Source organism: Poeciliopsis prolifica, unplaced genomic scaffold, assembly GCF_027474105.1.
Source record: "Poeciliopsis prolifica strain line A6 unplaced genomic scaffold, Auburn_PproV2 SCAFFOLD029, whole genome shotgun sequence".
NCBI lineage: Eukaryota > Metazoa > Chordata > Actinopteri > Cyprinodontiformes > Poeciliidae > Poeciliopsis > Poeciliopsis prolifica.
Genome location: NW_026562404.1, coordinates 5129427 through 5146392, shown reverse-complemented (window position 1 = coordinate 5146392; position 16966 = coordinate 5129427). Strand labels below are relative to the sequence as shown.

The following is a 16966-nucleotide window of genomic DNA, read 5'->3' as shown; positions in this document are numbered from 1 at the left end:
TTAATTTCACGAAGAAAGAAATATGTTTCCTTAGCTACTTCCACTACAGAGAAACTTAACTTATTTCGGAATGTGCTCTAAATAATGGCAGAATTTTATTTCATGTAACAATGAGGAACAGCAGAGCAGACTTAGTTAAGAAAAAATAAAAATTTTATCCAACAAGAAAGAGCTGTTGAGGAAGTGGCGACAGCTACTGAAACAGTCGAGGGCACACACATTTATTCAAAGGCTGCTTAGACCCAAAACATCCCTCCTTGGTTCCCTCCCTTCTATCCTTACAGGCCTTCCTGTTTGGTTAGGAGGATATGAAATTAGAGCAGGCAGCTTGCCCAGTCCAGGCCTCAGCCCCACCTGGTTGCAAAGCACCTGCACAGGTAATCCTGATTGATGTGGGTGATATCACAGCACACCAAAGCTCCTTTTGCAGCTCTCCCTTTGATACAAAGGTCACAATGGATTCCCTATGGAAAAACCTTTTAGGTATGTCTGTGTGGGGCATAAAGTCTCAAACAGGCTGGGAAGATGGTTACTAATAAAAAAAAAAAGAAAAAAAAAAGAAAAGGCTTTTGCTTGTCAGTCTCTCACCACTAGAGGACACTGCTCCCACATGACATTCAGAAAAAGTGACCCCAGAAAGTTCTGTTTTTCAGTCCTTCAAGTTAATGCTTTAAGACAAACAGTGAAAATTTGAACACCAAAAGCAAATGAATTATTATTTTTAAAGCAAAGGCCACAAAACAAATGTTCATCTGCATACAAAAGTTAATACAAATTCACCCTACTGCTACTCCAGATTATTTCTATGTATTTTTTCTGTTTCTAAGTATTTTTTTTTTTTTTACAGATTTCATGTAGTCATCTGCTTTCTGATTATACTGTAAGAATAAATCTACTTCATTTAGCAACAATTTATTCATTCATCTTTGGAAAATTCCATACAAGTATTTTTTAACTTATATTAAAAAAAAGTCTCTGTCAGAGCAAATACAGATAGAAATCATGTGAGAATTTCATACTTTTCCTCAAAAATCAAATGAAAACGTGGGTCTCTTCGTCTTTTCAAGTTTGCGGGACGACCTGAAGAGGTGGACTCCCAGTACATTTATCCACCTCTTCAGGTCTGCAGTAAGCAGAAAAATGGCGACAAGAAGATATTTCAAGTGGGCATTGACCCTAGGTTTTCAGTGCTTTTAAATCACATTAGTTGCATATTTAATTATATGTAAGTGTAAATGTTCAGTTGTCGGTTGAGAATGCTGCTGGGGATGGAAACATTTGCAAAACGCACTGAAAAATTAACTATTTATTATTTCTGAAGCCTAAAATATTGCAGCTTTTGTTTCAGCAGTTCTATTGATCCTTCTCTGAAGTCTTCTCTAGTGGTCAGTCAAAGCAATGAGTTTTGTCCTGAGTTTGGTTTTAGTTCAAAAGTGAAAAGGTTGCACCTGTTTTCTATGGTTGCTTTAAATGTTGTGTCTTCATGTTGATTACCTGCCTGTTGGCAATCCATCTAAAAGCTGATGTAAACAGATCCACAAGTAGTCATACTCAGACATATCCAAGCTCAGAGAAGACATGTTTTAATGATTTCAACAAATAAAAAAGAGACTTTGCTAAACTACACGCCACTCATATAAAACATGCGCATTAGAAAATACCCAATCAAACCACTTCACCGCAGCTGCTGCTGTCCTACATAAAGTTGAGATAACCAATCCAGCTCATACAGTTTTTCAATACTTTTCAAATACTTATCTTTAGCATTTTTCTCTACAGTTTTTTTTTATCCATTTTTATTGAGAAGATGATATGTTACAGAGTAATCAAATTGGCTTTTTGTTTTGCCCTTTTTTTTTCATTCGTGGTCTATAAAAATACTCTTTGCTGGCTTTACTCCACCATGGCAGCTGAAGTGCTAAATAAGTTTTTTGATTCATTGCGTTGAAATATCACTATCTGAAAGACAAACTTAAGTAATATTTCTTAAGGATAAAAAAAAATAATAACATTTTGTGATTTCTTGTGCAAAAATTGACGGCTCTTTCAGTCGCGATTTATTTATTATGTTGACATTAACATATGTCACAGCAAATATTTTAAGAAGGAAAAGGAAAAAAGAGAAAGAAAGAAAGAAAGAAAGAAAGAAAGAAAGAAAGAAAGAAAGAAAAAAAGAAAGAAAGAAAGAAAGAAAGAAAGAAAGAAAGAAAGAAAGAAAGAAAGAAAGAAAGAAAGAAAGAAAGAAAGAAAGAAAGAAAGAAAGAAAGAAAGAAAGAAAGAAAGAAAGAAAGAAAGAAGAATATAATGGTCACTATAATGTGGTAGATGGGGGCAGGCCCGCTGCTTTGTCTGTCTGTGAATTGGAGCCATCAGATAACAGTCAGGACAATGGCGCTCCATTCTGAAGGAGTCACTTAAATGAGCAGGAAGCAGCAGTGAACGCGAGCGGAGGCTTCTGGTGGAGTCCCAGGGGTCCGCTCAGCCCTGATGGAGCACGCCAACGTTGAATGGCTGCAGAGCCTTAGAGGAAATGAGAGGCTGGTAGCCACCCAGCTGGAGCCACGAGCCCCTTTGATGCCGAATAAGTAGAGTTGGGAGAAAGGTAAAGGTGATGAGGACATGATAAGCAGCGAAAACAAAGGAAAAAGTGTAATAAGAGGAGAATAAGACAGAAAATAAAAGAAAAACAAAATCCCGACATTTATGTGTAAAGAAGTAAACTTATTATGATTTTACAAGAGAACTACTCTGAAGCTACAGATTGCACTGGCCGCCAGTGCAATCTTTGTTGCAGCTTTCTTATAGTAAGCTTGCAGGGCTGTTTTTTCACCTTACTGTACATCTGGCTTATAGATGAGTGCATAAAAGGACCAGATCTCTGTGCCCCGTTCATATCAACACTACAGAAAAAGAAAAAGAAGTTCCATTGCATTCTTGTCAACCTGTTACATGGCATTAAACAAAAGAAATGCTTTGGTGACACTTGTTTTAAATAGATTTTTATGAATACTAATAACCGTGTGACTAATAGTTTTTGAGGGTGACTGCAAAAACATCCAACACAGTACACGACCAACAGATACTTTATCACAATGCGTTTGTTTTTTTTTTAATTTTTGATTACAGATGATATATTGAGTAGGGTTTCTCTTTGCTTAATATGAGTTATTTTTGGACCATTTTGTCTTTAGTATCACTTCCCTGGAATACATTTTTAAGGAAAACTTTTAAGGAAACTCAATGATCATGAAGAATGAGAAAAACATTTCTTTCTTGATTGATCTGCACTTTCAGTCAAGCACATGACACAAATTTAACCTTTTCTTTTTCAACTTATCTTGAGAAAATTGAACCAAACCAAAATATGACAACAAAAACATGTTTCTTCTTTACAGCATTTTAGTCAAACCTCTAAAAACTGTTGAGTCAACAGTCAAGCTTGACATAAGCTTAACTGCACTTGTGGTTCTCAAGGACCCACTCCATTAAAGCCCCATGCACAAGATACGCTGAACTAATGCAATGCAAAATTCCATCCACTGTATGCTTATCACTGTGGCAAACTTTACAATGAGTAGCCTGATTTCTGTAAAATAACCACATGTCTTTGCAAAAATAATCAAATTTTTTCAACTCATAAGTGCTTAGAGAACAGTGTATTTGTAATTAATTTTATCTTTCATTCATATGGGAGTAATTATTAGTCTCTGGTGACCAACAGGAGAAATGACAACATGAGGAAATGTTGTGCCCTGCTCCTGAAAGTGAATCCAGTGTTGACAGAAAGTGTTGAGGTGAAGCAGACAATGGCTACAATGTGGTTCAAGGCTGTGTCGCCACTGTGTACTTCAGCTGCACAATGCTCTGGCTCGGTCTGGGAAGGGACATATCCCAAAACTCTGGACTCTCCAGGAACCTGAAGCACTCAGAGGATCAAAACAGTTTGTTGACATGCTCTGGCTTCTTTGTTCTGCTGCTACGAAGTGCTAAAACGGCTCCTGGCTGATTGGAAAACAAAATAAATAATTATTTATTTATTTTTTTTATTGCATTACCAGTTTTAACTGAAATACAGAAATTGCTCATATGAATGCAGTTGTTTTTTCTTCACCCCTGTATAACAGGGACTATCAGTGGAAAAAGTAAAGTCATTTGGGAAACCCGTCTTTTGTTCTGCTCAGATTTCAGGTCACATGAATATGGCGTAACCATTTTTTAGGTCTATTTTGCTATGGCTATTCTCTAAGACAAAAAAAAAGTAGCACTCTTTAATTCAGACCATAAAGAAGAGCCTTCTTTTAAATAGCCACCGGACAATTTCTGAATCACCAATTTAGAAATTACATGTGGTGAGGAGTTGAATTTGACTGGAGTCAACACAGGGTGATACACATAAAATGGCTGCAGTTCTTTATATAGTGAATGCACATATTTCATTTTAGACTTTTATGGCTTTGCATTTTGACTAATAGAAGATCAAAACGTGGAGGACATTTCTCCAACCTAAGAGCACAACAAAAGAGCAGACTGGAGCGAGCGCAAACCAGCTGAAACCAGAATCATCCAGGCGGTTAGGGGTGGCCTTGAGCACCACCAATTTACAGTAAGAGGCAAACGTACGAGAACATAAAATTTAATAGTAAAGGATGCCTGTTAGAATGCATTCTCAGGTCCTTCTGGGACCCTGTTGATGTGCGCAGCCACTCACGTCCACGCCCAGGAGATGCATGACCCAGATGTTTGCTGAATTGACCTGACTGTGTAGGTGTGGTGGAGGTCAGAAGACGTTCATCAGGAATGAACAGGAAACAAGCAACTTACTTTGAAATCTACTGTACTCACGCAAAGCTTAGATGAAAATACATTTAAAAAATAACAAAAGTTTTTATAGATTTAGAAGCACAAAATAAAAATCCCAACACAACGTTCAGTCAATGCAGGACCCACTGAATAAATATTAAGGGGCCAAAAACATGCATTATCATAAAATGCTTTACTCTCTGTGTTGCTGAAATGCTAAATCCTGACAAGCTTCTTGATGAAACAAATTTATGACTAGATATCTAAGGCACTTTGCCCCGGCAGATAAAAAAAAGCCAAAAAAAAACCATTCATAACTCCAGGAGTTATTATTCGGTGAAAAGGCAAACAATACTCTGACAATACAAGGAGAGACACTAATGGATGGAGACGAGCACCAAGCGGAAAGGGCCGGGAGACACGAGGAGAGGTTTGGCATCCAGCATTTGGCCTCGTGGACAAGGTCACTCCCAAAGCAACTTTCTATGGGGGGTCGGGACAAGCATCCCATAAAGCAGATAAAGAACAATAACAGGAACTATAGGCCACAAAGTAACTGGAGACTCTCTGTGGAAGAGAATAATTGAAAGACCCTGTAAGACCAGGACACACGCTCAGCACGAAGGAGACAGGGTGGATAAGATATTTATATAATGTGATTAAAGCTAATGCAATGAAGAAAGTGGGATCATTGGGTCGGCTGCCAAACATGATAACAAATACCATCAAAGTGTGTGGTTTTAATAGCCTTGCAACATTTCGAGACTTTTTTTTTTATATAAACAATACTGCAATGTTTTCTCCAGTGAGGCACTGTAGAAACATCAACAACACTAAAAATGGAAGCATAAAAAGTCTCTGCATAAGTTGTGCAAGCAGATCTGTATGACAAATGGCCAAACTTTAAAGGTATTTCACCTCAAGTGTTTGAATATGTAGGAGAAAATCAGTCAGACGATTTTCTCCTCTGTAATCAAAGAGCTTGAGCGTTTAAGAACTCTATTTCATTTTCCTTCTGTTTGGTACTGCTGGCAAGTTTTCTGAAAATGTACTTAATCGTGAAATTAAAGGTTTGTCTAAGTTTGCCAAGGATGTATTTTGTTTTATAAGGACTATTTCTTACAAGTAGCCCTTTTTATGGAAATGGATTTCCAAAGTGATCGGGATTTAATCTAGTTTTGGGCTGACACTCCATATATCCTTTTCCATCCGGCGCATTGTTCCTTTAACAACCGATTAATATCTTGTTTAAACAGTCTGCAGACACATCACTCTGTTGGTGTGTTTATAAATGCTCCGGAGCTAATCAACACAATGGCCCACATTCTTGGAATTTAAAGGAAGTCCCTTATATCACAGCGTCTGCTCTCCACCAGAGACATAAAGATTCTAGGAATATGACTCAGGAACAAAAACAACACAGCACATGAATGTCTGCTCATTGCATTGCGTTTTGAAAGGCGGGGGTTCTTCGGCTTTCTGACAGTCCCAGAGTTTTAGCTGCTCTTTGCACCAACACGTCCGTGAACCTTTCACCCACACCCCTCGTTTGACTCCGCTGCTGAATTTGTGGAATAACAACAGCACACGCAGAGAGGAATAAGTGCGCATCGGCTCGTGTTTTCTGTTTTTGGATTTCTAAGTGAATAAAAATAGACAAGTAATCAGAATGTAATATTGTGGGTGAGTCCCCGAGACTGTTGGTGTGTGCACCGTTATAGGCCGGGTAAAGACGTGTTTCTACTCTGCAACAGGAACAACAGAAAGACAGAGTGCAAATACCTGGTTCAATTCCACACTTATTCTTTCTTGATCATTTTAGAGTCTTCGACTTATCTTGCATTCGTATCTTCGGACGGCTGTGGTTAGAAAAAACTCACTTTGAAGACAACATTATCAATAAAATGTGGCAACATGGAGAGGAAAAAAGAAAACCCTTTGACACGATGAAGACCACAGTAGGTGAGAAAATAAATGCTGTCAATCCAATACGTTGATATTACTTTTGCATGAAGGAGATTTTATGATAGAAAGTAGGCTATCCAGATTCAAGCCTCTTTAATAATCAAACCTTAAAACATATTTATATTCCACAAATTTCATGAACATTCCTTTAGTTTTGTCTAGAAGGTTCACCAGATGATCTTCTAGTATTGTCTGCAGTTAGCAGGTAAGCTCAGAATGTTTGCCGGTAAATAAAAATAAGGTGGTCAAAATAATATTTCAATGAAACTGCACAGTGCTGCTGATTAAAAACACTGGAAAGGAAATATATTACAGAAACTATAAAAATTAAAATCTTGTACTTTTCTTCAACATCTATCTGTTTGTATTGGTTTATGTTTTCTAATACAAATACCACTCATATGCTAAAAAGACTAGCTAAAATGATACTTGCGTAGCGTATTGTATGTGGACCTCAACAAAGGGAGTGTGCCTTTTTCTGTTCTCACTGCTAACTGAACATGCATTACTGCGCTTTTCTTGATTTCTTATCTCTGAATTTTCTTCCCTTTGAGCCAGGGTCCTTTCAGGTTAAAATCTTTGGGTGGTGTCCAGTGCAACGGATTAAAAAAAAATAGCTACTGCCTGCCCTTCCTCACGTATGCCTCCTGGGATGACAGACGGCACTCGTGAGACGGCGTTGATTTGGGTGCAGCGTGGACAAACAGGGTCTGCATCAGACATAAATTCCCACTTCCTTTTGCTTTATTTTCACCAGCCAAAACGAAACTTTCTTTTGTTTGCGATTTCCTTGTGATTAATCCTTCCCAATGGTTTCAAAAGAAGCATGTGCAGTCTGTCCATAAACTGTTTGTTTTCACAGTTCCAACATTCATTTTGCAAGTACACTGCTTTCCAAAAGTAACAGCACCACTTACGCTTTTTCACAGTTTCTCATATTACAATCACAAACTGTTATGCACATGCTGGGACAATGCAACTCTGAGAAACTCTAAGAAGGATGGAAAGCATTAGGTTCCCTCCATATTATTATTTTGTAGAAACAACTTCAAACACAAAAAAGCTGAGCTGCAAGAGTAAAACTGTCCATGAGCGTTGCACATCTAAATACATTCTTGACCATTAGCCTTTAGAAGAGAGCTCAGGCACAGTAAAATTAGACATCAAGGATTTAATTTTGACGATTTGAACCAGGTTCTCCCTTGAATTTTGGTGAGAACTTTGACTGGACTTTCCTTACACATAGAAGTGTTTGGATCCAAACGTGCTGACATCGAGGCACCCATGCTTTTCAAAACCATTCTTTCAAGCAGCCTCAATGGTTAAAATGGTGTACTGATCAAACCTAGAAGTCCTTCCCGTAACAACTGGATTCACATTGGAATTGATCTACAAATAGATGCAATCTAATTATCAAGCATACTCCTAAGCAAAGATTTCAATTTAAGGAGTGTTAGAATGTCCTAGTCAAAGTCTCATCCTAAATCCAACTGATAATCAGTGATGAAACTGAAGATCTGAAGCGAAGCTGCTTCAGTGCAGCTACAATGCATTCAATACTCAGCAGAAGTTAATGACTGTGTGTCTCACTTTGCATTGGTCGGTCATATAAAATAACATAAAACAATAAAGTTTTTGTAGATAAGACAGACTTTTTAAAAGTTCTCCAGAGGGCCGCCATAACAACCCAAAGATGCACGCATATTAATCTTCTTTAACCTTGTATTTGCTCAGAGCTCTTGTGTTTTCACTCATCCCCAACAAAGGACATCTCACTCACCAAATTCAGTCTCTGTTCACAGTCTAGTTGTGTTTTGATCCATGAACCAGGTTTCCATGTGTGATTGAGTTTCACAGAGGTCTCATAGGTACCTATGACTTTCCTCTTGCCTCATGGCTACACAGTTTAAACATGCCCCCATTACAGACATCCATCCCTCTCGGAAATGAACATAAGGCAAGGTTTGAGGTTACACCTCACCTCCACACACAATACAACTTTGATCCTTTTGGGGCGTCTCTCAGTCCTACACAATGTCTCAACTGTGCCTGCTCTGGGCTGGTACCCACCACTTTGCTGAGCATTGGAAAGTGTGCGTGTGGGGAGTGTGTTTGACTTTTTTTTTTCCTCCTGGATGATTTTTTAAAAAAAAAGCAAAAAAAAAAAAAATCCCTTTAGCAGTAGGACCCAGAGAATCTCTGCAGGCAAAATTGAACGGGTACACCTTTATGTTATGTGAGGCAGGGTCCAAGATGGGGGAAAAAAGTCGGTCAGTACTGTAACAAAAAAAAAAAAAAAAAAAAAGTTGAGCTCTCTGCCTTGCCATTGGCTGAGAAGAGTCGGACAGGAAAATGCAATGGCTCCTAGAGTGAGGACTCGTCTGCCCTTATATGTGTTGCAACTTGACATACACACCTTGACCAATTCGGCTGCAGCGTCTGAAGAGACAAGCCGCCCTCAGCTCGACATGAGCGACTCCCTGGCCGTATACAGGAGCATTTACACGGAGGACCGCTTCAAGCAGGCCTACGGCTCCGACGGCGACGCGCCTGGGAGCCTGCGGCTGCGGGAGAAACTGGCCGGGAAGTGCAGGTGTTCAACACGAGCCTGCCTTCACCTGCTCAGCCAGAGAGTCCCGCTCTGCAGCTGGCTGCCGAGGTACAGACTGAGGAAATGGATAGTTGGAGACGCCATCGCTGGGCTGACTGTTGGTATTCTTCATATTCCTCAGGGTATGTGCAATCTACTTAATATAATAATAATAATAATACTACTACTAATAATAATAATTATTATTATTATTATGTACTGGTATGAGAAAAACATCATTATTCATTAAATACATCAATTTAGAATCACTCAGACTTTTCCTCAAAAATAGTTAAGGTGAAGTTGTTTAAAGCAAGTCTGTTTGTCTCATCCACAACAAAACGAGTCACACTTTTATGATCACATACATAACCCTGTTTAAAAAAAATTATATTAATATAAATAAAATAAATAATAAAAAACTCTTGCACGATAACATGGAGTCAACTTGACCTGTGGACAACAACAAAAATAAACAAACAATGGCCCCAAGCTCCTTATGAAGTAGTTTTGATCTTATGAAAATGTATTTAATGTGCGAATTTGTGAGACTTTCAGCCATAACTGCAATTTCAGGGTTATCCTGGTTTGAACTTGTTCATCTGCTCTGTAATTGTCAATTTCGTACTCGTCTCAGCCATGTTTTGCAGAAAGCTCTATTCAAATGTATATTGTTGCTCTCCTTTATGATCACCTTTTGAACTGTTATGATAATCCAGCAGCGAATGTGTAATGCATGTGCTTACGTTGAAATTTCACCTTAGACATACTTTTCTATTTCTTAACTCTCATGCACTTGCTTTGATTTAAGAAGGAAGTGGTGACATTAAAAATGGAGCAAATGAAATGTTCTTAAAATGTTATTTATTTACTTTTTTTCCCAAACAGGTATGGCCTTTGCTTTGCTGACATCCGTGGCTCCAATTTTTGGCCTCTACACCTCCTTCTTCCCAGTCGTCCTGTATATGATTTTTGGCACTGGGCGCCATGTGTCCACAGGTAAAATCTCTGTCCACCTTTTATGCTTTGCTAAAGTCCCTGTTGAATCTTTCCACATTTTGTAATATTACAACTACAAAACCTAAAAAAATATTTAATTTGATTTATTTTTTTTTGTAATAGACAAATACAAAGCAGGGGTTAACTCTTTATTTGTTAAAGTTAACGGATGTGTTTATGGTGATACTAGGTGGCCTCTCAAACATTTTGGTTGAGTAACATGTAAGTGTTTGGAGGTGAAGATTAGGGGGTTAATGAATACATTTAGAGGCAATATTTTTAGAATTTTATTTTGAAAAATCCTTTCACTCTTCAACTATGCAATACCTTATGTTTGTCAATTACAAAAATCCTAATAATTGACTTGCAAGTTTTCACTTCTGACATGAGAAAATGTGATAAAGTTCAATAGGCATTTGCTGAAAAGACTTTGTCTTCACAGGTACCTTTGCTGTAGTGAGTCTGATGACTGGTTCTGTGGTGGAGCAGCTGGTTCCCACTCCTCTGGTCTTCAACTCCAGCTCATCTGAAGCAGCAAACTTTGAGGCCCAGCGGATTGGAGTGGCATCTGCTGTCGCACTACTTTCAGGAATCGTTATGGTTTGTGAGACACAGGCTGTGTTGCATTTCGCGGCTCACGTGAACGCTTTGTCTTGGCGCGGATCTGGCTTGATTACCTCTCCCTCTTATTTTGTTCTGCTTCGTCCCAGCTCTGCATGTTTGGTCTTCAGCTGGGCTTCCTCTCCACCTATCTGTCAGAGCCGATTGTTAAGGCTTTCACCAGTGCCGCTGCCTTCCATGTCGCCGTTTCACAGCTGCAAAGCATGCTGGGCCTGAGACTCCCTCGCCACACTGGGACCTTCTCTCTCTTCAAGGTGACCTTATTCTCATATTGTTCTAAAAAATAAATAAGTGAAGCGGTTTCAAGTTTATCACTTCTTTGTGGGCTCAGACTTTAGCTTTAGTGTTGGAAAACCTTCCTCACACCAACATGGCTGAGTTGCTGATCTCGGTGGTCTGTCTGGCTGTACTGGTCCCAGTTAAGGAGATCAACACACGTTGTCGGCACCACTTGCGCACGCCCATCCCTGTGGAGATCTTCACGGTCAGTCACTTGGCTTCTAATGGATAAGACTTGTCACTTACATTACAATGAACAAGTATTAATTTATGATTTTATGTTCTGCTCTTCAGGTGATTATCGCTACATGTGTAGCCTACTTCTCCTCGCTAGATTCCAACTACAGCATCGAGATAGTTGGCCATATCCCTGCTGGGTAAAACTTTAAATGACAAAATATATATATATAGAAAATCTTACAAGCCTTTTTTATTTAAAATAAAATCAAACACATTTCTATGTTTAGATTCCCAAAGCCACAGTTGCCTGCTTTCCACACTTTTCCCGCCATTGCTGGAGACACGATTGCCATAACTTTTGTTGGATACGCTGTTTCAGTCTCACTGGCGATGATTTATGCTGACAAACATGGATATTCTATACATCCTAACCAGGTAGAACCCATGAATGACATACCTGCTTCCTGAACCATTTGCTCTGAGCCCAGCCGATCTGTGAACATTGCATAGAATCAACGTATTTTTTTTTTTCAGGAGCTGCTAGCTCATGGGATCTCCAACACCGTGTCTTCGTTTTTCACTTGTTTCCCCAGCTCAGCCACTCTGGCCACCACCAACATACTGGAGAGTGCTGGAGGATACACACAGGTATCATAACCATAACAACACTGTTGTTTTTTCACGTCTGGACTGAGATCCTTTGGCCCAGGACAGAAGAGTTTCACTGAAAGGATAATACTGTGTTTGATTACTTCTATGCTAACAACTATTTTTAAATACAAACCCTGCTTTGAACAGCTAATAAATATATTAGCACATAATCAGAAAAAAATGAAATTCAGTTATTGATTCATTACACACAGTGATGCGAACATCTCAACAGAAAGTTAAGTGGAATGAAAAATTGAAGCGAGAGAGATCCACAAGCAAAATGGATATTCAGGAGTTTGGGAGATACAGATGGCCTGGAGTTCGACTGGAGTCAGTTCTTCAAGAGCAACCACACTTAGTCATGTTAAAGCTGCAGTCGGTAACTATTATAAAAATGCATTTTTTGTTAAAACTGTTACTATGTTGTGGCAACAGAATATGAGACAGATAATTTGTGAAAAGATCGAGCTCTTATGGCTCCTCTAATTGGTCCTACAGCCATTTGCAGAAATACACTACAATACAGCTCAGAAACAACCAATCAGAGCCAGGAAGAAGGCCTTACGTGCTCGTGTACGTGCTTCCTTCTGTAACCTTCCCCCGTTCCGCACATGCAGTCATTCAAGCTCACGTTTACAGATCAGCTGCAATTGTGCTAATGGTGGAGAAACAATTGAACATTACAGGAAGTACAGTAAATTTCACTCTCTGCTGTGGAGATCAATATACCTGTAAGGTGTGTTTGTTCAAATCTTCAGGCTTAGAACTCCATACTCAAGGGACAACTGTGTGAAAGCCTCATATATAACGAGGATTTTAATCACTACTGCTATGCTATGAGCCATCCATGAACCAGAGTCAATATCAGAAGTGTCTCACCTGACAAAGGAAAAAAAAAGACTGGATTGTTTCTCATTTGTCCAAAGTCATCATCTGAGATGAAAATAAATGTTGCACTTGGTTCGATAATCCAGGGCATCTACAATAATTTTAATCATTCAAAGCCAATTAAGTCTTTGAGTTTCTTTAACATCATGATTACATTTATATGTGTGTGTCCTTGCAGCTCTCAGGCCTTTTCACCAGTCTGGTTGTATTGATTGTCCTGCTGCTGATCGGACCCCTGTTCTACTTCCTGCCTAAGGTGTGCTCTCATGACTGTCTCTGTACATGAAGAAAAAGGAAGGAGGATATCTCCACTTATCTTCCTCGTTGCCTCTCCCCGCAGGCTGTGCTGGCATGCATCAATGTTACCAGCCTCAGGCAAATGTTCCTGCAGTTCCAAGACTTACCCGAGCTTTGGAGGATCAGCAAGCTCGACTTTGTAAGTCTGCTTAATAGATATTTTTGTTCAGAAGAGAACGGAGAAAGAAAACAGACAGGTTTAATACTGTGGCTTGTTTGGCTGCTGGCGAACTGGTGGGTGCATCTTTAACTGCAATGTCACCGCTTTCAGATTTCTTTGAATCAAGTACCTCCACAGAATATTTGTTCAATAATTATGTTTTGGTAATTAATCAAGTTGTATTTTCTTAGACTGACCTGTTCAAGCTTTGTGGTGATGTTGCCTCTGTCTTTAGACGGTTTGGGTTGTAACCTGGCTGTCTGTGGTGGTTCTGAACGTGGACCTTGGCCTGGCCATCGGCGTGGTTTTCTCCATGATGACCGTCATCTGTCGAACACAAAGGTGTTTTTTTTTCTGTCAGAAAGTATCATTGTTAATTCCAGGAACTCAGGCTCAGTGCTTGTTTCAACCAAGCTAGAACTGCAACCTCTGATGTGTTCTGTTGAGATTTTCCATGTTGCTAAAGGTATGCGTGACCTTGTTTTTTCAAAAATTGTATCTGGAATAACATGAAATTAATTTCTGATGAGCAACTTTATTATGAATCTCCCAAAATGAAGTCCAGTTCAAGTAGCTACCTCCAGAAATTACCTATTGAATAGAGTCCACTTGTGTGCAGGGTTAGGTTATAAAGCAATATAAAAAGCTTTGAACTTCTGTACAAAAAAGGGTTAAAACATGGCCGTCCAACTAAAATGGAAAAAGAAGGGGATGGATCACAGGCCAATGGAGATTCAAAAATCCACAGCACAGTTAGGATAAGACAACCATTAGAAGTCCCTTTAAAACTGTGACAAACTGAAAAGGTTGTGTGAGTGTGAATACATGAACTTGATACAAGTGTAAACAGATGATCAATGCCTTAACAGGGCTGATTGCTCAGTTCTTGGGCGGGCGAGCAACACAGAAATATACAGACCTCTGGAGAGCCACAGCAAGGTGAGTAGAGCTTGTAATTCTTTCACTTGTTACAAATGGTCAGTGCACTAAAGGTTGAGGTGAACGTGTCTGAAAAAATTCCATTAAAAGGAATCAATTCCAGCACCATAACCCTTAATCTGAGAGGATTTTATTGAAACATTAAAGATGTGGCATTGTTTGGGGGGTTTTGTTGTTGTTTTTTTCTTATCCAGTGCTATGAAGTGCCTGGTGTGAAAATCTTGACATACAACGGGCCCATCTACTATGGCAATCGGAGCTTCTTCAGGGAGAAAATGAGCAGGGTGTTGGGTCTGACGCCCGAAGAGATCCGCAGTCGGGAAAAGGCCCGGAAAGCGTTGGAGAAACGAGAGCGAGAGGCCTCTGTCAGCACTGTGGTATGAGTCATTAATAACCATTAGATTGGACAAATGTGACATATTTATAAACTGTGAAATGCAACTTAATTCAGCCGTCTTCTTGTTTTCTCCCTGTGCTGTTGTTTAGGAGAGAGGCATAGCAAACACATCGTTTTCTTCAGTAAATGAGTTCTTCGAATCAGGTTCGTAGCTGCTTTGTGAAATCACTCAGTTTGGATGTGCTTGCACAGGAGACATTAAGAAACTGCGTTTGCACCTTACAGAAACATCAGAGAAAGAGGTCCAGGCCGTGCTAATTGACTGCAGCAGTGTCATATTTGTTGATGTTGCTGGAGCGAGGCTCTTCACACAGGTCAGCCTTTAACAAAAGGACACGGCTCCCTCCCGTGATTTGGTCACGCAATGTGATTTTCTCCCTGCAGATGTGCACCGAGTGCCAGAAAATTGGAGTTCATGTCTATTTGGCAAATTGCAATGGTAAACCTTTTTAATGTCAGATATTTCTGTCATACATTTCTTTTCTGGTTGTGCTCCAGCATAGGTTGGGTTAAATGTGTTAAGTGTGTGTGGATTTATCTGGTTCCCTCTAGAGAGTGTGTTAAAGATCTTGACATCAAGCGGCCTGATGAGTCACATGAATCCTCAGCACATTTTCGTCACCGTTCACGATGCCGTAATGCACATTCAGCAGCAGAGGGTACAAATCGCAATCGCTTTCAATATAACCAGAGAATAAATTATTTTCTCGTTCAAATAACAATGTTATCCTCTGGCATAGGAAAAACCTCCAGAGAACACCACAACGGTTTGGGTATGAACCAACAGGCCAGTTTCTGTGCCCTGAGACATCGGCTGGAGCAGAAGAGCAGCTGGTTTGGACTTTACAGTAGGGGAGTGATTCAAAGACACAGCGGCCTGTCGGAGCAGCATGTAGTATTTTTAATGGTTATATTTCAGCATTGGCCGTTCTTTTTCAGATATCACACTCCCTGCTGGCACACTTAAATCGATCCAAGCTGGATTTAGCTAAAGGAGATGCAGTTCCTCAACACTGTGGAACTCTTCTGGACTTCTATTCTTTAAGATTTCATTTTTACAGTCATATGTATTCTGTATTTTGGCATTGTAATATTTATATGTTTGTTGTTAGCTACCTTTATGTAATAAAATACCACGTGCACTGAAGAATTTCTTCCATGTTTGTTAATCGTCCGCTGCTGGTCCAAGACGCTGCTGCCCGCCTGCTTATAGGTGACAACTCCAGAACGTTACAGTTCCTCCATATTGCACTGGATGCATGTATGTTTTAGGGTTGATTTTTATTTTGGTCTTTAAATGTTTAAGTAGTCTGACACCTCATTTATGTAACAGAGGTTTTACACAAGCATCCTTTCACACTCTGGAATAATCTCCTTATTGGAATGATGGCTAATACTTTGAATGATTTTAAGGCCCTTTTGAACACCCATCTTTTTAACTTGCCAGTTCAGCAGCTGTCTGCATTCTGTCTCTTTTTTTAAGTTGATCTTTCCTTCTCTCTTTTAATCTGTCTGTTTGTGATTTATTGATCATGTTTTCAATTATGGATCTCTTTGGTCACTCAGGGTAAAGTGTAAAATGTTCTATAAAATGTTGATTGATTCCAGCAGGTTTGGATGACATTACAGTATAACAACTGTGTAAAGTTCAATTAATGATGGTGGTGGCAACATCATGCCGTGGGCAACCTTCAGCAGGGACAGAGGACCCGGCCAGAAATGGTGGGAAAATGGATGGACTCAAATGCAGGACAAATCTGAAGAAAAACCTGTGAGAGAGGCTTTAAGATACTTTGGTGGAGCTTACCCTTTTTAACAGGACAATAAACCTTGAACAGCGATAGAATTAAATGGTCTGAGAATAAAACATATTCATGTGAAAGAAAGGGCTCGTCCACGTCTGGACTTAAATCCACTCTCGAATCTATTTTGGACAAAAAAGTGGGAAAAATATGTATTGTCTCTATGTGCAAAGCTGGGGGTTTAGGGTTGCAGAAAAATGTATTTTTTCCCCCCTTTTTCTTCCAGGAAATTGCAGAAAAAGGGAGAGTTCGATACAAATACACCGCACTCCATGTACGATCTTTACATAACCATCCAGTAGCCAGTGATTGTTCTTTTTATCTTCACACAGGAATTACAGTCAATGCATAATCAAATGTGGATTTCTTTCTATATTTTGGAAGAAATTTAGGAAAAT

The 16966-nt window shown here is 39.4% G+C and overlaps 1 protein-coding gene across 1 annotated transcript; it reads left to right on the top strand.

Moving 5' to 3' along the window:
• Window positions 1-9103: 9103 nt before the first annotated feature.
• On the top strand, window positions 9104-15897 carry slc26a10 (solute carrier family 26 member 10). The gene is made up of 18 exons (XM_055049830.1): window positions 9104-9498; window positions 10244-10354; window positions 10797-10954; window positions 11065-11229; window positions 11307-11459; window positions 11549-11631; window positions 11722-11869; window positions 11969-12082; window positions 13152-13229; window positions 13314-13409; window positions 13666-13772; window positions 14300-14369; window positions 14564-14746; window positions 14856-14910; window positions 14992-15080; window positions 15151-15205; window positions 15319-15425; window positions 15507-15897. The coding sequence occupies exons 1-18, from the start codon at window positions 9123-9125 to the stop codon at window positions 15543-15545; spliced, it is 2187 nt and encodes a 728-aa protein (XP_054905805.1). The 5' UTR covers window positions 9104-9122; the 3' UTR covers window positions 15546-15897.
• Window positions 15898-16966: the final 1069 nt, after the last annotated feature.

What these genes read in the sequence shown, in the direction of transcription:
- slc26a10 (XM_055049830.1), top strand. Translation starts at nt 9,123, where the DNA reads ATGGCTCCTAGAGTGAGGACTCGTCTGCCCTTATATGTGTTGCAACTT. An exon ending in CTCTGGAGAGCCACAGCAAG is followed by an intron (nt 14,370 to 14,563) that starts GTGAGTAGAGCT and finishes TTTCTTATCCAG; the next exon opens with TGCTATGAAGTGCCTGGTGT. An exon ending in AAATGAGTTCTTCGAATCAG is followed by an intron (nt 14,911 to 14,991) that starts GTTCGTAGCTGC and finishes TGCACCTTACAG; the next exon opens with AAACATCAGAGAAAGAGGTC.